Here is a 17,403-nt window from a genome sequence, read left to right as displayed (position 1 = left end):
AGCGAGTTAGTTTTAGAGAAGTTGTTTCGCCGTCGGCGAACGTGCTTGAGAATGCGATGTCATGTGCTAGTGACAAAGAGGACTTGTGAGCACTCAGAAAGTGTCAGGATGTCTAGTCAAGTAATTAGACTCTTTGTGCGAAGAACTTCCAACCAAGAAACGGCAGTAGCTAGGCGTCGCGAATAGCACCACGCATAGCTGATGGCAGTCGAGATGAGAACGCTCTAGTCTGTCCCCAACAGTACGTAGCAGTCTGCACGTCCTAGCAAATCACGTCGGTTGCGCGTGATCCAGCCACTGCGACGACCAATGATATCTTGCTTAGCCGTTTTCTCTCATTTGAGTCGCAAATTGCTCGTCGCGTCATAAAGCGCTTGTTTGTGTATTGATGTTTTCCTTTATAGTTCTTTAAATCCAACCACCAAGGATCTGACGTTCTTCTCTCACCTGCACGTAACTTCACGGTCTGTAAGAAGACCATTCTGTTATTTTATCGAATTTTATGTTCTGAGTTCTCATAGTGCGAACCCTATTGGCGGCATTATACCGTTGCCAGCCGTATAGTCACCGTAGTAAGTCACTGTACTAGTCATTATACCGTATAGCCGTATAGAAGTGGCAGCGCCGGCCATCCCTCCGGTCAAGTGCCACTGTAGCCGCTCTGCACTCAGTCAACAGAATCGAAAGAACAGCGGAGTAATCATGTCTACGCTTGTTTCCAAGCCGAGCCCTTCCGGCGAGAAGCTCCCTCGCCGTTCATCAGAGAACTTGCGGAGGGCCAAGAGGAAGCCGTCGGCCACCTCGGCGCAGAAGTCTGCGGCGGCCAGCATCGGCAGAGAGGAGCTGATACCGGATGAGTGGGACTCCCAAAGGAAGGATGACGTGCAGGGCACCGAAAAATCTGTCGCTGGCTCCGCCCACGCCACCACGTCCGACGTTTCCAGGGATGCCGGAGTAGCGGACTCCAAGCCCTCGCATGAAGACCTAAGTTCGAGCCAGGATGAGAGCATAGCGTCCGAAGGAAAGCATGCGTCAGGCTCTGTTAATACGGCACTACGAACCTTTCGAAAGCCACGTCGGCACGGCAGCAGACCAGACGAGTTGAACAGCGAGGAAGAGCCATTTGTCAAGTGGAACTATGTTGCCCAAAGCACCCCCGCAAGTGCCCACAGAAACTGCCGCAACATCCGGAACCAAAGCCGAGGAAGCCGCGCGGCCTCTCCTAAGGAAGCCGGCTGCTTCGATTGCCAAACCTGAATACGAAGTCTAGTACAGTGGTGACCCGGACACGGTGGTGTATAGAAGCGACATGGAGTGCGCTTACCGAAAAGGCAGCCTCTTCTGTGCGTTGAACAGTGCCAGAATAACGTTGCCCAGCGCCGATAAACTGAGGGGGCCTCCAGCCTTGGTTCCTCTCTCGCAACTGCCCAGGTCGAACAGATGTAGGCGACTGCGTCCCCCGGCCACTGCGTTGCGACAAGGGCACGAAAGGCAAGGACGCGGTGAAAAACCGAGGATGAGACAGAAGTGCTGTGCTCCTGTATAGAACTTAACTAGAAAACCTCTTTAGTGAAGTGCGGCACTTTTGTGCATTATCAGAGTGGTTTCTACCACTGGTAATGTGCGCTGTGCCCTAAACTCTGATTCGAAGGTATTACGCGGCAGGTTGATAAGAATACTAACATCATTAACCCTAACATAGCGGTTGTATATGGAAAGAAGAGAATACCATCAGGAAGGAGTAAGCCCAGTGAAACAAAAGAAAAACATAAAAGTGCGAACGAAAGTAAGGTTCAAGAGTTCAAACGAAGAACGGTCGGCCCGTTTGCAATCATCCTTACGTCCGCTCCGTCGGACTACATTACTTGTTCATTCCGCCGACTAGCCCTCAGTTTTACTCGACTAACAAACATGAACTTGATTAACAGCTTTCACATGCGATTTGTCCGTCTTCCCTATCCCACCCTCGAACTTAGTCCTCGGCTTTCCACCGGTAGTAGTTCCTCTTGAAATATACACCTCCTGCACTCTGATCCACTGGTTGCGCATAGCTCCGAAATAAACACCCAGTTTAGCTGCGCTGCTTACCTACTACTCTAAACAACACAGTAATGTAACAACCGCTGTGAAAGTGAAGACAACGAAGGAAAGTTTCTCAGTGTTTAACCCTCTATAGGCTTCACGGAAGAACACAGCCTGCTTTGCCAGCTTTAGAAGAGGAAGCCTGCAGCTCTGATGCTACATCTACAACTATCAGAAATAAAATAAGTGTAGGTGGCAAATGCTATTGACGTAAAAGAAATGCCTCAATTTGCATAAGGCATATTCTCGTTCCGTTCTGTTGTGTCTATTTATGCACAACCTCTCCATTCTCGCCCTCCCCCGCCATTCATTTCACCCCATCGTCTCTTAGTCGTGCACATTCTAATTTGCTTCTAGTTTGAGAATAAAGGACTTCGCTGTATCTACGTTGCCTCCTGACAACTCAGGGCTTCAGACACATGGACTCAGAGACTTTTTCGACACGGGGTGTCTCATTCATCACAATGCTCATTTGGCTGGAGCTACCAACTCGGACCTCTCCTTTCGGATGAGAAAATGGGATGAAACGAAGCTTCTAGGACTATTTCACTGTGAACGTGGCACGCTAAAGATATACCACGCAGCATGTTCATGCAGCTTGGTTGAGTGGGGCCTTACAGCTATTTTCTTAAATATCAGTGTGAGATATTACAGTAACCATTTAAAGGATTAGTAATTAGGCGAGGAGGAGAGTCTGCGCACGCGAACAAAAATCCCCAAAGAAAGTTGGCAAGAGAGTACAATTAACCTTGTCTCTTCATACTCTTAAAAGCGGAACTTAAAGGTCATCTTCACCCATTTTTTGTTTGTTTTGCTTTTCTTCCCGGACCAAGCACCGCCGGTGACAAGGACTCACCTCCTCCTCGGCCGCTCTTGTCCACTCGGTACTGGTACACGTGTAGCGTGAACAGGAAGTGCCGGTTGCGGCTGTCTGGCTCCGACCCTGAAAGATTCTGGGCGTCACACGCTGAAAAACATATAAGCACGCACGTATGCGCGTAGTTAGTTAATACCGATTATCCCTGCATGCATGAGGCTGATGAAAACTCCTCTGACACATACAACAGCACATTCCAGATGCAAGCGCGGAACTTAACTTCATATGTTGTGCATAACACAACAGTGTACCCCATACAAAAATGGTCTATATACTTCAATGGAAAAGTTTATGGTCAGCTATGTCTCTCTATGGACTTTTATAGTCGGCTATAAAGCGCCATTGAAATATTTATAGGCAGCTATAGAAAATTCTATACCACTTTGTCTATAGCTTCTGGACTATACAAAATCTCTTTAGCTAACTATAGAAAACCATATGTACATGAAGCTATAGACTATTAGACCTACAGTTATCTTTAGCTGTCTATAGAAATTTGAATGCCTCTGAAGCGACAGACTACAAGCCATATAAGCTGATTTAGCTGGTTATAGAAAAGTGTATGTCCCTGAAGCTATAGACTACTAGTCATACAGTTACCTTTAGCTGTCTATAGAAATGTGAATGTCTCTAAAGCTACAGACTACAAGCCATATAAGCTGCTTAGCTGGCTATGGAACAGTGTATACTCCTAAAGCTATATATTAGTAGTCGTACAGTCATCTTTAGCTGTCTATAGAAATTTAAATGGCTCTAAGCCTACAGACTGATAGCCACATAAGCTGTTTTAGCTGTCTATAGAAAAGTGTATGCTCCTGAAGCTATAGACTAGTAGTCATACAGTTATCTTTAGCTGTCTATAGAAATGTCAATGCCTGTAAAGCTACAGACTGCAAGCCATATAAGCTGCTTTAACTGGCTATAGAAAAGTGCATGCTCTCGAAGCTATAGACTAGTAGCCATACAGTTATCTTTAGCCGTCTATAGAAATGTCAATGCCTCTAAAGCTACAGACTGCAAGTCATATAACCTGTTATAGCTGGCTATAGAATATTGTATATACCAAAAGCCATAGACCAGTAGGCGTACACCCTTATATCAAAGTACATATATTGTCGGTTCGAATCCCTCGTGTGACTTTTACTCTAGCTTGATTAAGAGTTTTGTGCTGTATGCAACGAGAAACCGTATGTAATCAACTACAACGCTGTACGACAAATGGATTACGTTACAAACTTGGTATAACTGGTGGGAGCACTGTCGCCGTATGGAAGTACGCCTGCAGTGAGTACCTCCGACCCATGATGGTCTTAGTCATGTGGACGGCTGACCAATTTTCAGTTATTTATTCATCGAATTGAGAATAAACGTCCGAATATATAGAGCATGATACACATATACATACACACTTGCGCATGCACAAACACACGCACGCACATACACACACGCACGCGCGCGCGAATATTCTATAGCTGACCAGAGAAAATGCTAAAGACTGCAAATACTTATATTAGGACACCAGAATTATTCCACATAGACTTCTATAGCAGGCTATAGCTTTTTGGGCCAAATATCTATAGCCGACAATACACGGGATTTTCTATTGCTGGCGATGAACGTTTGTACGCGACCATAGAAAATGCTATAGAACACACTATAGAAAAACCTAAAGACAGCCATAGAAGCGGCTATAGATATTTGGGCCAAATTGCTATAGCCGACCATACAAAGGATTTTCTATAGCTGACCATAGGAAATTTTTGTGTGGCATGCACATATTTTGTGTCTGCAAATACTCTGTCGATCATTTTAGATGTACCGCCGTGTTCATGTCTTTGTAGTGGTAACAATGATTCCGCAAAATGAAAAAAAAAAAAAAAGTTACGGCATTGCGCGCTCACTTAAACAAAAGTTATTTAGTTTTTTTTTTTTTTTGTAATTCGCGTAGTCTGTCACTAGGCAGACGAGTAAGGAAAGGGAAATGGAAGTAGATCAAAGGTAGAAAAGCCCACAAAATTTTTCCAGGAAACTTGTTGATACAAGGTGTATCAGCTAACTTGTACCAAGCCGTAAAATGTGTCCCGGTTCCAGACGCAGATTCGCTAGTTCAAAGCTGTAGGCAGTGTCCTTCCGAGGCCAGCATGTTTTCTTATTTGTTTTTTTAGACACGTCTCCAAGTTTGTTTCGTAAGAAAGATGAATAACTATAAATGTTACCATCGCCATTAGCATAAAATGTGCAATTGAGAAGCCCCAGAGCACATATAATAATAATGCTCACTTCTGTGTCCTCTTAAGGCAACCTTAACTTCGTTCCTTTTTTTGGTCATGCAGTTATGTCAGACACATTTAAATATTGGCACTCGGTTACTAGAAGTGTCAGTGAATAAATACAGCAATCTCAGTAACCGTTCTAATTCGAGGTCGAGCATTTCTGTGAAAATGGTACTGCTGCATAGAAGCGAACACGTTGCTTCGCTGAAAATTGTCCGTTTCCACGCCAAACAGCAGTAGATAATCACTTCTACGTGACTTAAGTCTTGTGAAACGTATACTAAGGGATGAACCTAGCAACTGCAGAACATTCGCCAAGAATACAGTCAGAAGAGCAAACCTTGAATATGCCGCTATCATTTAGCACCCTCATACAGGAAACAATACAACGAAACTAAAGAAAGTACATATACGAGCAGTACGCTTTTGAAAAACGTGCCAAAAAGTATTTTCGATATCAATTGTTCATTTATTAATTACTGCAAATGCTATCGAACCGCTTTGTTTAAGACGTAAGATCGCCTGTCTGCCCTTCCTGCACCAACTAATACCTGCAAAGCCCTTTCCGCCCCATATAACAAAGTTTTCTAAATCAAATCACACTCCTTGTCATTGCGATCCTGGATAAACCCATATCTCTGCATAGTGACGCTTTAATGTTTTCATTTCTATTAAGAACAATTACCGAGTAGGACACGCTATATTTTAAAAACAAAAGATTTATTGACGGTCAAGTTTGGTCAGACACTCTATGAAGTTTTTATATTATGTATTTGGTAAAGTCTGCAATTTTTTTATTGCCTTTGTTTTAGGGGTGTCTGCGTGCCATTATACTAATTGTAATAATTAGAGCTTTCTGACCTCTCAGCTTGCTGATAAAAATATCTGCATCAATGCGTTCATAAGAAATAAGTGGACACTTCCTAAGAAGTCATAATTGAGGAGCCATGGCTGTGACCGCAGTCCTGTATATTCATTGCCACTTGGCATAACCATGTTTTTACATCGAGTGCTATTTTAGGAGGTAAACATCGAGACGTGGTAGGTCACAATTTCAAAACTCGCGGGATTTAATTTAAGTTCGAACAACAGAACCAAATTGAACTTGATTTCATGAAAACATCTAGACGGCCATTTATCCCTATAATTTTCAACTTTCCCATTCAAATTTTTTACCTGAAATAAATAATTAAATTATAGCGACATTATATAAGATAATTAGGATATCATGCCAGTTGTAAGATATGACCTGGATATCAGAAATACAGTGTCCAGGTACACAACGATTTCTGTAAACGGAAGAAATGGGTCCTTACTCTGGCTGCCAACCGCTGCAGCGGCCACGGCCGCGTCCAGTAGATATGCGGCCTTTTCTGCCGTGGGCGCTCTCAGCTCGCTGTAGTTCATCAACTTGGTACCAAGAATCGGGTCGTCTCTCAGATATAAGCCTGGAGCGGTGCCCGAACCTTCCGTACCTGCGACAGAAGAAAAAAAACGAAATGCACGCAATAATTTTATTGTAGGTATTATTCAAACATCTGTGCATATCAGTACACTGTACAGAGAAGGATGTCGGCTTCGTAACCCGAGCTTTTTGTAAGTGGTTTTATAAAGTGGGCATTAGCCTCATGCAGAGCACCGGATGTTTTGAATTTCCCATCCAGCAAAATGTAGCCACCACGCCCGGTATGGAGCACAAGCAGTGGGCCGACATTTCAAAGGGCCGTAGCCACTAGCCACCGTAGCCTGAATTAGTGCCACGGCCCAGATTGCACCGCGTTTACAGCAGCTGCGTTATACCAGAAAAAGAACTTTGAACCCTTTATTTCCAAAGTCGTAAAGAAATAGAAGTCAAAGAAACATTTCTCGACACGCAGCAAGGAGCCTTATCACGTTCGCTAAATCTTTAGAAATCGGTACAAGCCGTTTAAAGCCACTGTCCTGTGGAATTAGTGTGCGAAGTTTCACGGTCAGACTGTGTTTTGTTTCGGAAAAAAGGTACATTTATTTCTACACCCCAGCCTAAAATGTGGTTCTCAAATACAAAAAAAAAAGGTAAAAAGCGTGCTGTAAAAATATGGCACCAAAAAGAGGCCAAAGACATTCTTAATCAACCGCCAACATTTCAGAATAAAATATGTAACAGCTGATGAGCTATAAAGTTGAAACCAAGGCAACCCATTTGCCCTACTATACCCCCTTTCAGTGAGTCAGGTTGCACGCGTTTACTGAACGTCAGACCCCTGTTACACTGTGAGTGCTTGTTCAAAGTATAGCAGTTCCGAACTCGTGTCTGAGCTGTATCAACCCTAGACGGATCTTCCTTGGTACGAAAAAAAGCGTACCCAAAGACCACCCATTCAGCGAAGCAAGAACCTCATTAAACTTGGGGTCAAAGAACTTGTGCCCCCCATCTTTTGCTTTCTGCGGAGCTGCAGTAGCTTCGAGAAGAATAAAGCAATCCCCGCTTTTGTAAGGCGAGCCAGAAGGCGACAATAAACAGTCAAGGCGTACTGAGTAAAGAAGGAATGGATGCCAATGATGGTAAAAACAAAAACAAAAAAGAAGGTTAGAGTGAGCGCAGAAGAACTAACAATCACTTTTACGCGACCGTTACGCTATTTGCTTCGTTCATCGCCGGAATTTCCACCAAGAAATGTACACAGCGCCCACTTTCTTCCCCCTTTTCCCCTCCTCGCCCAATATCCTTGTCCGTATAAGGCTTATTTATGCGTGGCTGAAGCAAGTTCGATCAGCCATCGAACGGGAGGAGAGGAGTGAAGGAACAGCCTACGAGAAGGAAGCCTTCCGGGTGCGCCGTTGCCCAAGCACCACAACTTTCGACGCTATTCTTTTTTTTTTTTTCGCATCCAGTTCCTTAGCTTTTTACTTACCCTGCCCACGCATTTGAGCGGAAAAAATATATTCGTTTAATTCGGCCCGGGATTATATACATGTGGATACGTGCAGGGGTACCTGACTGCAGTATTTATTGTCTTGTTTGACCGTTAAGGTCTTCGCGAGCGGCCTCATGATCCAACAGTTCATCCAGGTTACTCCTTAACTATGGAAGAACTTTGAAAAAGTAGTAGGAAAACAGTGGCTTCTCTCAAATCATTCGAATTATCTATAACATTGGTTGCGTGTTTTCAGTATGTGCCAATAAACTCCGAAAAATACCCTTAATGCAAATTTCTCTAAATCGATGAAAGCCGAGAAACGCCAAATGAGCAATTCTTGAAAATAAAAATAAAATGGCCAGATTCAGTTAATAAAGCCATTACCCTCCTTTTTGTTTTTTATCGTTGACCCAGAAAACAAGCGGATTCTATCTTAGAGTCAGTCGTCCCGTTCTATCGAAACCAATTTCCCTATTCCTCTTGTTCTTACCAGCATCGGCCGTATACTGTAACAAGTACTCATCAAGCGTGACCGGTCTCTTAGCGCCATTTTAGCCATGCCCATAACTCGGTATTATGTTCACAGTAAGACCCTTGTGAATTAAACATGTGATATCCAGCTTTTCTCACTGGAAACAAGATATTTATCACCTCTTGAACGTTGTCTTGACAGAGCCCATAAACGCGCCACATTTCCCTGTTGCGCGGGGGTTTGTTGTTCCTACGAATGTCACAATACCAGGGCATCTCTCGGACTGTGGTTAAGCAACTCGCCGCTGTGGTTCCACGCGCGGGTACTCTCCTCTTTCTTTCTTTTTTGCAGTGCTCACTAAATTTCTTGCTTACTTGAGAGGAATCAAACAGCTCGTGGACGGCACCGATATAACTGAAAACTCGACCAGTTGTGGGCCGCACTCGCAAACCTCGAACTGCATTGCATTGATTGCGAAGTGTAATTACATAGCTGAGAACGCCCTGCTCATTTTCAAAGCACTGATATCAATGAAGTTGTCGAGTCATAATTCGTCTTCAGCCCACTTCCGCTAGTCAGGCCTTCCTGAACGGCAAGCATTTAGTGCTAAGCCTAGACATGGTTTTGAAAATGATGAGCTCTCACGTCCGAGAAAAATCCCTGTGAATCTTCCGTGACTCTAACTAGTCAGGCCTTCTTGAACGGCAAGCATTTAGTGCTAAGCCTAGACGTGCTTTTGGAAATGATGAGCTCTCACGTCCGATAAACATCCATGTGAATCTTCCGTGACTCTAACTAGTCAGGCCTTCCTGAACGGCAAGCATTTAGTGCTAAGCCTAGACGTGCTTTTGGAAATGATGAGCTCTCACGTCCGAGAAAAAATCCATGTGAATCTTCCGTGACTCTAACTAGTCAGGCCTTCCTGAACGGCAAGCATTTAGTGCTAAGCCTAGACCTGCTTTTAGAAATGATGAGCTTTAACGTCCGATAAAAATCCATGTGAACCTTCCGTGACTCTAACTTGCGGTTTCAAAATGGAAGCCATTGTAAGCAGGAACGCTCCGGTAAGTTTATTGTTTAAATAAGAAATAACTCTTGGCATCAAGTATGTACACGCTGAAGACTAAGCCAGCAAGCAGGAATAGACAGCAGAAAAGGGTTTCAGTGTAATATTTCCGCCAGTAGTGAGCTCTGCACACCTACCGTCTACATAAGCGAAACTTAGAAAACTCTTAGAGTAGTCACTGTTTAAAGGTTCATCTGCTATGTTTACCTTTGCAGCTTCATTGGAACGCAGAGCTGCCATTTAATGCTTATAGACAGATCGGAAATCTGTCTGTATAACTGAGTGTAGACCGGTCAGGTAATTATTTTGTGAACATTCGTCGGAAGCGTTACTACTTAATCATCTTGGGCCGCCTTAACGAACTGGTTATGCACTCCCCAGTACAACCCGTGTTTCCAGTTCGACTCAGCTATAACTGCCCCATTTCAATAGGAGATCGGCTTTAGATCGCCAACCACCAAAATGTGACTATACATATATATTCAAGTTTTGCCGCTCAATAATAACTCAAGGGGATAAAAATCAATGCATAAAACTCTATTATGCCTCCTTTAATGCGAAAAAAAAAAGCATGACGGGCAGTACAGCATGGTTACACCAAATGTGAGTTATCTATATGCCAGCACGTCGGATTTCACTTCGATGTAGGTTCGAGGCGATGTTCTCGAGGTCAAGCTTGCTTGAGAGAAATACCTGTGAAATCGGTGATTGGCGAGTTTAGTGATAGCGTACTACAAAAATTTTGGGACTGCATTGATGCAGTTGAAGAGGGCAGTACGATAGCATTGTGCTCCGGACCCACTGCGTGTGCATGGTAGTCGATAAGGACGATGACGTTGAAAGCAAAGCGCAGGAGGCTGGCAGCTAATCTAGTGGAATATTCGGCTGCAGTTGTTTAACGTATTAAAAATGAAGTCGATCTTTTGGTGCAACCTCAGTATGGAAAAAAAATTAGCGGCCATAAAATATCTTGCATTTGCTTATTTTTAGCATCAACTACTGCCTGCCAACTAGAACACGCCAGAGACCAAGGACAGGACAAACACCGCCGGAACCTGGAAATACGTATTCTAGTGATGGTCGCCAAATGTTTACTTGTCGGAGAGTCTTCGAGTATATTAAATTTTGTTCTCCACAGCCCAAGGAGGACTCGAAATGCGGAGCAGAAATCGAAGATTTATATGTTGATTCTATATTTAAACATCTGTGCCCCAGTATTATGGTCGCGGTAAGGTTTTTATGACTATGCAGAACAAACTACACGCTCCAGCCGCCATTTTTGTAGTCCGCAAGCACGGGTGTAGAACGAGGCGCACCGTGCTCCCAGCTTCTATCTGTCTGTTTGAAACTTCTCTGCAATATTCGTTTTCTCGGGCTGCTCCTTCGTCTCTTCAGCTACGACTTGTTTAGTTAACCATTATGCTGGTAACCACTATATATTCAGTCGCATGTGTCCAGTATGGTGGCATACCTTCACCTGTTCTGCTTAGCGCGAGCCATTCGCCATATAAAGCGTTTACGGAAGTCACGCAAACCTTGCGCAGCCTGGCTGTCTGTGGCGAATTAATGGTTACAGCACCCGGCTACTGGAGCCTAGGACGACGCGGGGTCAGAGTCCGCCAGAGGCAACCTCAGTGGCCGCGTTTCTATAGAGGAAAAATGCCAAAAACGATGGCGCACCGCTAATAAGTCAGCGCACGTTAAACTCCAGGGGTGCAGAAAAGCTTTTGGAGCCCTTTTCTGCACGCCTTTTTCTTCTTTTCCTCATCCGCCCCTTCATGCATTGCACGGTTGAGGTGTCTACAGAATGTACGCCTATAACAATGCTCTTTCTTTATAAGTACATTGCTTTGCGTGTCTTGGGTATAGCTAGTGAATGAATAGGGGTCGATGCCGTTTTTCAGGAAAGATCTTCTAGTTAGCGACTAAACATTCAGTTCAGTTCAGTTGTTCAGTCGTGTCCGACTCTTCGTGACCCTATAGACCACATCACGCCACGCTTTCCGGTCTTTCACTATCTTCCTAGCATCACATAACTTCATCTGTAGCGCCTCGAGGATGCCATCTAACCATCGCGTTCGCTGCCTACCCCTTCTCAGGTGACTTTCAACCTTTCCCAACATCAAATCTTTCTCCAGCAACTCCTCTCTTCTCATTAGATTACCAATGTAGCTGAGCTTTAACTTTAGAATTTGATCCTCCAATGAGCAGTCAGGGTTTATGGTCGACAATATCGACTGATTTGATCTTCTGGCCGTCCAAGGAACTCTCAAGAGTCTCCGCCAGCACCACAACTCAAACGCGTCAATTCTTCGGCGGTAAGCCTTCTTCACAGTCCAACTCTTGCATCCATACATCACAACTGGAAGGACCATAGCACGAGTTATACGGATCTTGGTTGGCAGTCTAATGTCTCTGCTCTTTACTAGGCAGTCAAAGCTAACCATGGCTCTCTTTCCCAGAAGCAGGCGTCTCCTAATTAAATGTCTGCAGTCTCCTTCCGGGGTAATCTTGGACCTAAGAAGAGAAAATCTGTCACAGCTTCCACTGGATGTCCCTTGATGCATACTAAATATTAGGGGCTGTTAAATGCGGCTGAGCCAATTAAGTTTACAATAGAAGCCGTTTTGCTTGGTTTATAATCCTATGTGTTAAGCTGGTGTCATCGCGCGTCTATTAGGTCACATCTACGTGATAGGCGTTCCAAGGTCAAGGTCAAAAGTGAAAGCCAGATGTCCAGGTCAAATGCCATTAGTCATGGTTAAGTGGTCAATTTGTCATGGGGTGCATGCATCAGCTTAGCATATTACATAACACAATGGGCGAAATTTATTCAACAGACGAAGTCCTAATTTGACCTTGGCTGAGATTAAAGGTCACCCGGACGGGATCAAGAAGTCCCGAATTTCTGCCAGAGGAGCAGATCTATCGTTCTGAAAATGAACAACCGGAGTTGCTGCAGCGTCGGTGCCCATAGAGAAGTGACTAGCCTTTCCCAACACCTTCGATCTCTGCTCCACTCTGTTACTTTTCCCGTCATGGACATGTGCAGTTTCGTGGAGCTTGAGAAATTGATGCTTTGGGGGCTTCGACAGCAAGGACGACAGACTAATAGCTACAGCTGAGAAAAGAAGCGAATATGTGCCTGTCTCCACGGTTGTTGTAGCTCCTTTAGATTGAGTCCGGGTATTTAGCGAAAATAAAGCAAAAAAAAAAAAAAAGCACTGCTGTTGGTTGATGTAGCAATGTTCTGGCTCTCAGCGGAGAACATTGCTGGATTGTGCAAAGTTGAGATGTCACATCGGTTAGAGGAAGGGCCCATGTGCACAGAGTGGTAGTCAGCTACAAAGCGAATAGGGGCAAGAGCGAACGGCAGCTGGCGATTGCTTGCTACTGGACGGCGGGTAACAGTGATCACGTAGGTGGAATTGCGCCCAGCTGCTCACATAGTAAGAATAGCAGGAGGCTGCCTCAGACGGCAGACATCGTTTTCGTGCCAGTTTCAGAAGGACATAAAAAAGAAAGTGTAATTCTTATAGCCTGGCGTTACAAAACAAGATCGAATGTTGAGAGGCACGCGGGAATAAGTATTTCGTAAGTAAAAACCGCAACTGTCGTCGTTTTGTAACTCCACCTCGACAGCTTACGATATGAAGGCTTCAGTTTCTTTCTTTAGGTTTCAAAACGAAACTTTCAACTTTCGTCCGGCCTTCTGCCTTTTCTATACATCATGCCGATTTTTGCTTCTGATCCTTCACAACACTGCAGCACGATTATAAGTCTTGGGAAATGTCTGAAATCTAACCGGCCTAACGGATTTCGCAAAGCGACGTGGAACAGTGGGCTGGATTGGGAAAGGACTCAACTGGCACCCAAACACAACTTTTGCTATTATTTACATTATCACTTTTTTTTAGGGGAGGGGGGGGGGGGGGCGCCATGACTGTTGGAAAGCGACACAGCGAGTCAAACGATCGTTTTACGAAAGCAAATGAGGACGTTTTAAGAGCAGCACCCTGAATGCTCTGCTGCGACCTCTTGCAATGTATGTATCAAATCGCAGTTGATCTATTTTGTTTCCGCCCGACTCTAAATCCACCATCATCCCCAAAACGGATCCGATCGCTATTACGAGCGTACACTTCAGGCACAAGGCATTTCTCCTCAAGAGAAGGGCTTACCTTTCGCAAAGGGTAGCCCGCTATATCGCATTTCAACCGTCGAAATTGCTGACGCTGATTGTTTCCAACGCCAACATAGCCAGGGCCTTAGACCTGTGGTTGAAGCTCTGCCAGCGTTATCTCCGCGAAGGAAGTAATTTCGACCAAACGACTGCGCTTCCAAACTACCTCATAGATTCTAGAGTCAGCGGAGGTGCCGTAACGCTGTGCTGTTGCAAATAGCATTTGGAACCCTGAAAAAAGTGATAGGGGCTCTTAAAGAGAAAATGGTGTCTCCTGTTGAGCTCCATTCCGCAGTACTATTGGTGAGCCATTTTTCTCCTGGCTTGTTTGTTTAGTCTGGTTAACAACCAATCGCATTTGCTACGACTCAGTCGCAGGGAAAGGGCGGAACTATTCGAGTTCAGCAGTGATTTTGTGAGATTCTTCCAGAAAGTTCCAGGAAAGTCGTTACTACATGAGCAGTAAGAAAAGAGGTGCCGCACAAAAGGAATATAACCCCACTTATGCCTCTTATTGTGTTTGGATTCGTGCTGTCAACTTTCTGCGAAAGGAACCACTGTGCCAAAACATCGCCTTACTGAAGGACAAAAAGAAACAAAAAAAAAATTTGGGGGAAAAAGGGGGGGGGGGGGGGGGTACAGTAAACCAAAAAGAGTTTAATAAAGTAAAGCCAACTAATTTGCGACTGAAAGTCTTCTTTAATATGATATACCGTAAATTCGTGTAAAAAAATCGCTTCGTGGTGCCATGTACAACTAAATAACATATTTAAAACTTTTCACGATTCTGTTTCAGTTTCATCAACTGAACAATGATTGTCACCTGAAGTTGATGTATAGATGACGCGAGATATAAAATAAATGGCTGTACAACTGTTGATACAGCGCTTTTGGTGATTCCAGCCCATCAGGTAGCTCTGCTTTCATCTTGTAGTGAAAAAAAAAGAAAGAAAATAATACGTATGAGCGATTATACCACGGTTTCATTTTTATCGCTCACGTGAGCTAAACATCAATAACAAGGAATGAAACCGAAGCCGAAATGTCATCACTGAAATGATTAAAAAGTGCATTTTTACACTCATGCAGACATCACGTTGTGATCATGTATTTCAATATCTAACGCATCGTATGAAAGAAGAAAACTTCGTTTGGTTGGTGTTTTCAATGAAGTTCTTGGGCTAGTTAACATACATTGATATAAAACGTTAACAGATAAAGTTAACGATGTACGCCATACATTCATTGCAGTTCACTGTTCTTTCCAGGCAAGTAGAATAAAGCAGATTATACCGCACCTGAGCTAATCTGATCACTTTAGGCTGGCCGTAAACTAGTGAGCATATCAATCGTAATGCCAACGTTATCCAAATGAAATGTGGTGTAAATATTTCACAAACGCTATACTATAAAACAAGGTTCAACTGTGCATAAAAATACGTTATATGTATTCCAAAGGGTTCTTCATAACGTTGGCAAATTTTTATGTCTTTCTCAGAAAAAAAAAAAAAAGAAGAAGATTAACCACTGCGCTGAAATCAACCGCTCGGGAAGGTAAATTTATGTCCCAAAAGTGGTACTATAATTGTGGGCCTATAAAAAAGCTTTATTTCCTACACTTTCTTTTTCTTTCATTTTCCCCCTGTGGTAGGCTCTCTGTAACAAGATCCCCCCTTCTCTCTCCAGGAGTTCCTTGCCACTTCCACTTCCCCGACATATGCATGGCTGAAAACCACTGGTTTATAGAGGAAAGGAAGGTGGATTATCTGTCGCTTTTTTGCTGTGAACAACGGCACCGGACTAAGCTTCGTGGCCTCACGTTTTGCGTATTCTATATTATTTTTCTAATAATTTCGTGTGATGGCTAAAACGAATTCCTGCCAGCGCCTCCAATGACGAACCGGTAACGCATGAGTGTGGCGTCGCTTGAGTGAATGCCTAAGGCGAAGAAAATGGCGGGTAATCGAAAATTGTCATTTTACGGCAAGCCTGGAGCGCTATTAAAGAACCCGTGTGAAGAGTGCTTACCGTTGGCCTGCTCGGCAAGGAGGTCTCGCAGTTGCTCGGAGCGACCGGCTACTTGCACTGCGGAGACACGAACCGAGAACCGCGCCCCCGTGCGCTGCTTGTGTTCCTCGATAAGCCGGAAGAGCCAGGACAGGGCGCACGGAATTGCTCCCAGCTCGTGCGCCGAGCTGCCGCCCAACATTGTCCACGTCTTGCCTGCACACGCATGACAGAAGGAGATAATAAAAAAAATGTCTGAAATGCGGAGTTCAACTCATTTAAGATTCTGGTGCCGACCCGAACAGAGTCGTTGTCCTAAACCAAAACACGAAGGCCTTTAGGATGATCTTTTTGAGGAACAACGACGGATAGAGCATTGTGAGAGAAACTATTAACGTGCAGTTGAAAAGTTGATAACTATTAACGTTTTTTCTAGTCGGGCGTTACAGTACCAATGTGAGAACACCTTTTTGGGCGAGTCGAAGTCATTTCAGAATTAGTCATCCAGATAAGAAGCAACCATCTGCTTGAGATCGCAACAAGACAACTGGAGTCTCGTAGAGCTTTCTTGCGGAATAAATATTGGTTACGAGAATTATCCGAGCGGTTTTCATTATCGCATGTTTATATCTATGAGCTGTTTGCTTCTTATCTCGAGAGGGATGATGAGGGATGATTCGACTGCCACCAAAATGCACGTACCGTGGAAAGCCATAAATACATGGGATGCCCATGTTTTTCTCGCTTTCCACCTTGTCAAAAAGGACCGAACTCAACAGATCCACTTTTGTGGCGTGGTAGATTGTGGGGTGAGACATAGGTATGATTCTTTAAGAATCATACCTATCGTGAATCATACATACCCGGACCGAGAATCGGGAGCGATTCTTTAAAAATGGGTCAAGACCATAATGTCGGTACCATCCCGAAGGTACTAAAAGATGACGGAGATGGATTGACGTTCACAATAAAGTTTTAAAAACGGAATTCACAACATATATAAGAATGAAAACCTCTGAATTGCACACTAAAGAACTGTACACTGATTTTACGGCCTGATGTCAAGTTTATAATTATTCGATTCCACGAAATGAAAAACGCTCCGACATCCTCCATGGATTGGCCAACATCTTGACTTGTGGCCTGTTATGCGCTGGCATATTTCTAATCACCGACTGAATGGCCCACGTTTACTCGTGGGCTAAGCGAGTGTGGCACATGTTGTATATACGCATTATCCATAAGTAACCTCTTACCCATTGCAACCATTCTCAGGCTGCCTGTTAAGTGCCACGCCAAACCGCCGTAATACCTTCAAGAAGTCTACACGCAAGAAGAGCTGCTTTGAAAGGTGCCCCGTGATAAAATACTCTTCCTCCAGAAGAGAATTTTCCTGTGTGACAATTTTTTTTTTCTTCTTCGTTTTGAGACTCGCGTTTTCTTTATTTTTTGGGGGGGATACAATTCTACAAAGGGGCGCCTTGGCTTCAACAATCGTTTTACCCTTTCAACTTGCACAGCTAAGTATCAAGACCAAAGGTTC

The 17,403-nt window shown here is 44.1% G+C and overlaps 1 protein-coding gene across 1 annotated transcript in view; it reads right to left on the bottom strand.

Moving 5' to 3' along the window:
* Nucleotides 1-17,403, bottom strand: part of LOC146175668 (uncharacterized) — a 246,920-nt gene that overhangs the window by 27,583 nt on the left and 201,934 nt on the right. The window contains exons 6-9 of the mRNA XM_084582059.1: nucleotides 15,882-16,076; nucleotides 6,549-6,707; nucleotides 2,939-3,025; nucleotides 1,325-1,466 (exon numbers count right to left, since the gene is read on the bottom strand). Of these exons, the coding sequence (XP_084438185.1) occupies nucleotides 1,325-1,466; nucleotides 2,939-3,025; nucleotides 6,549-6,707; nucleotides 15,882-16,076 (583 nt within the window). The remainder of the gene's footprint in view (nucleotides 1-1,324; nucleotides 1,467-2,938; nucleotides 3,026-6,548; nucleotides 6,708-15,881; nucleotides 16,077-17,403) is intronic.

Source organism: Amblyomma maculatum, chromosome 10 (genome assembly GCF_055883805.1).
Source record: "Amblyomma maculatum isolate TAMU_Amacu chromosome 10, ASM5588380v1, whole genome shotgun sequence".
Lineage (NCBI taxonomy): Eukaryota > Metazoa > Arthropoda > Arachnida > Ixodida > Ixodidae > Amblyomma > Amblyomma maculatum.
The sequence above is the reverse complement of the archived record's forward strand: the minus strand, read 5'-3'. Positions and strand labels throughout refer to the sequence as shown.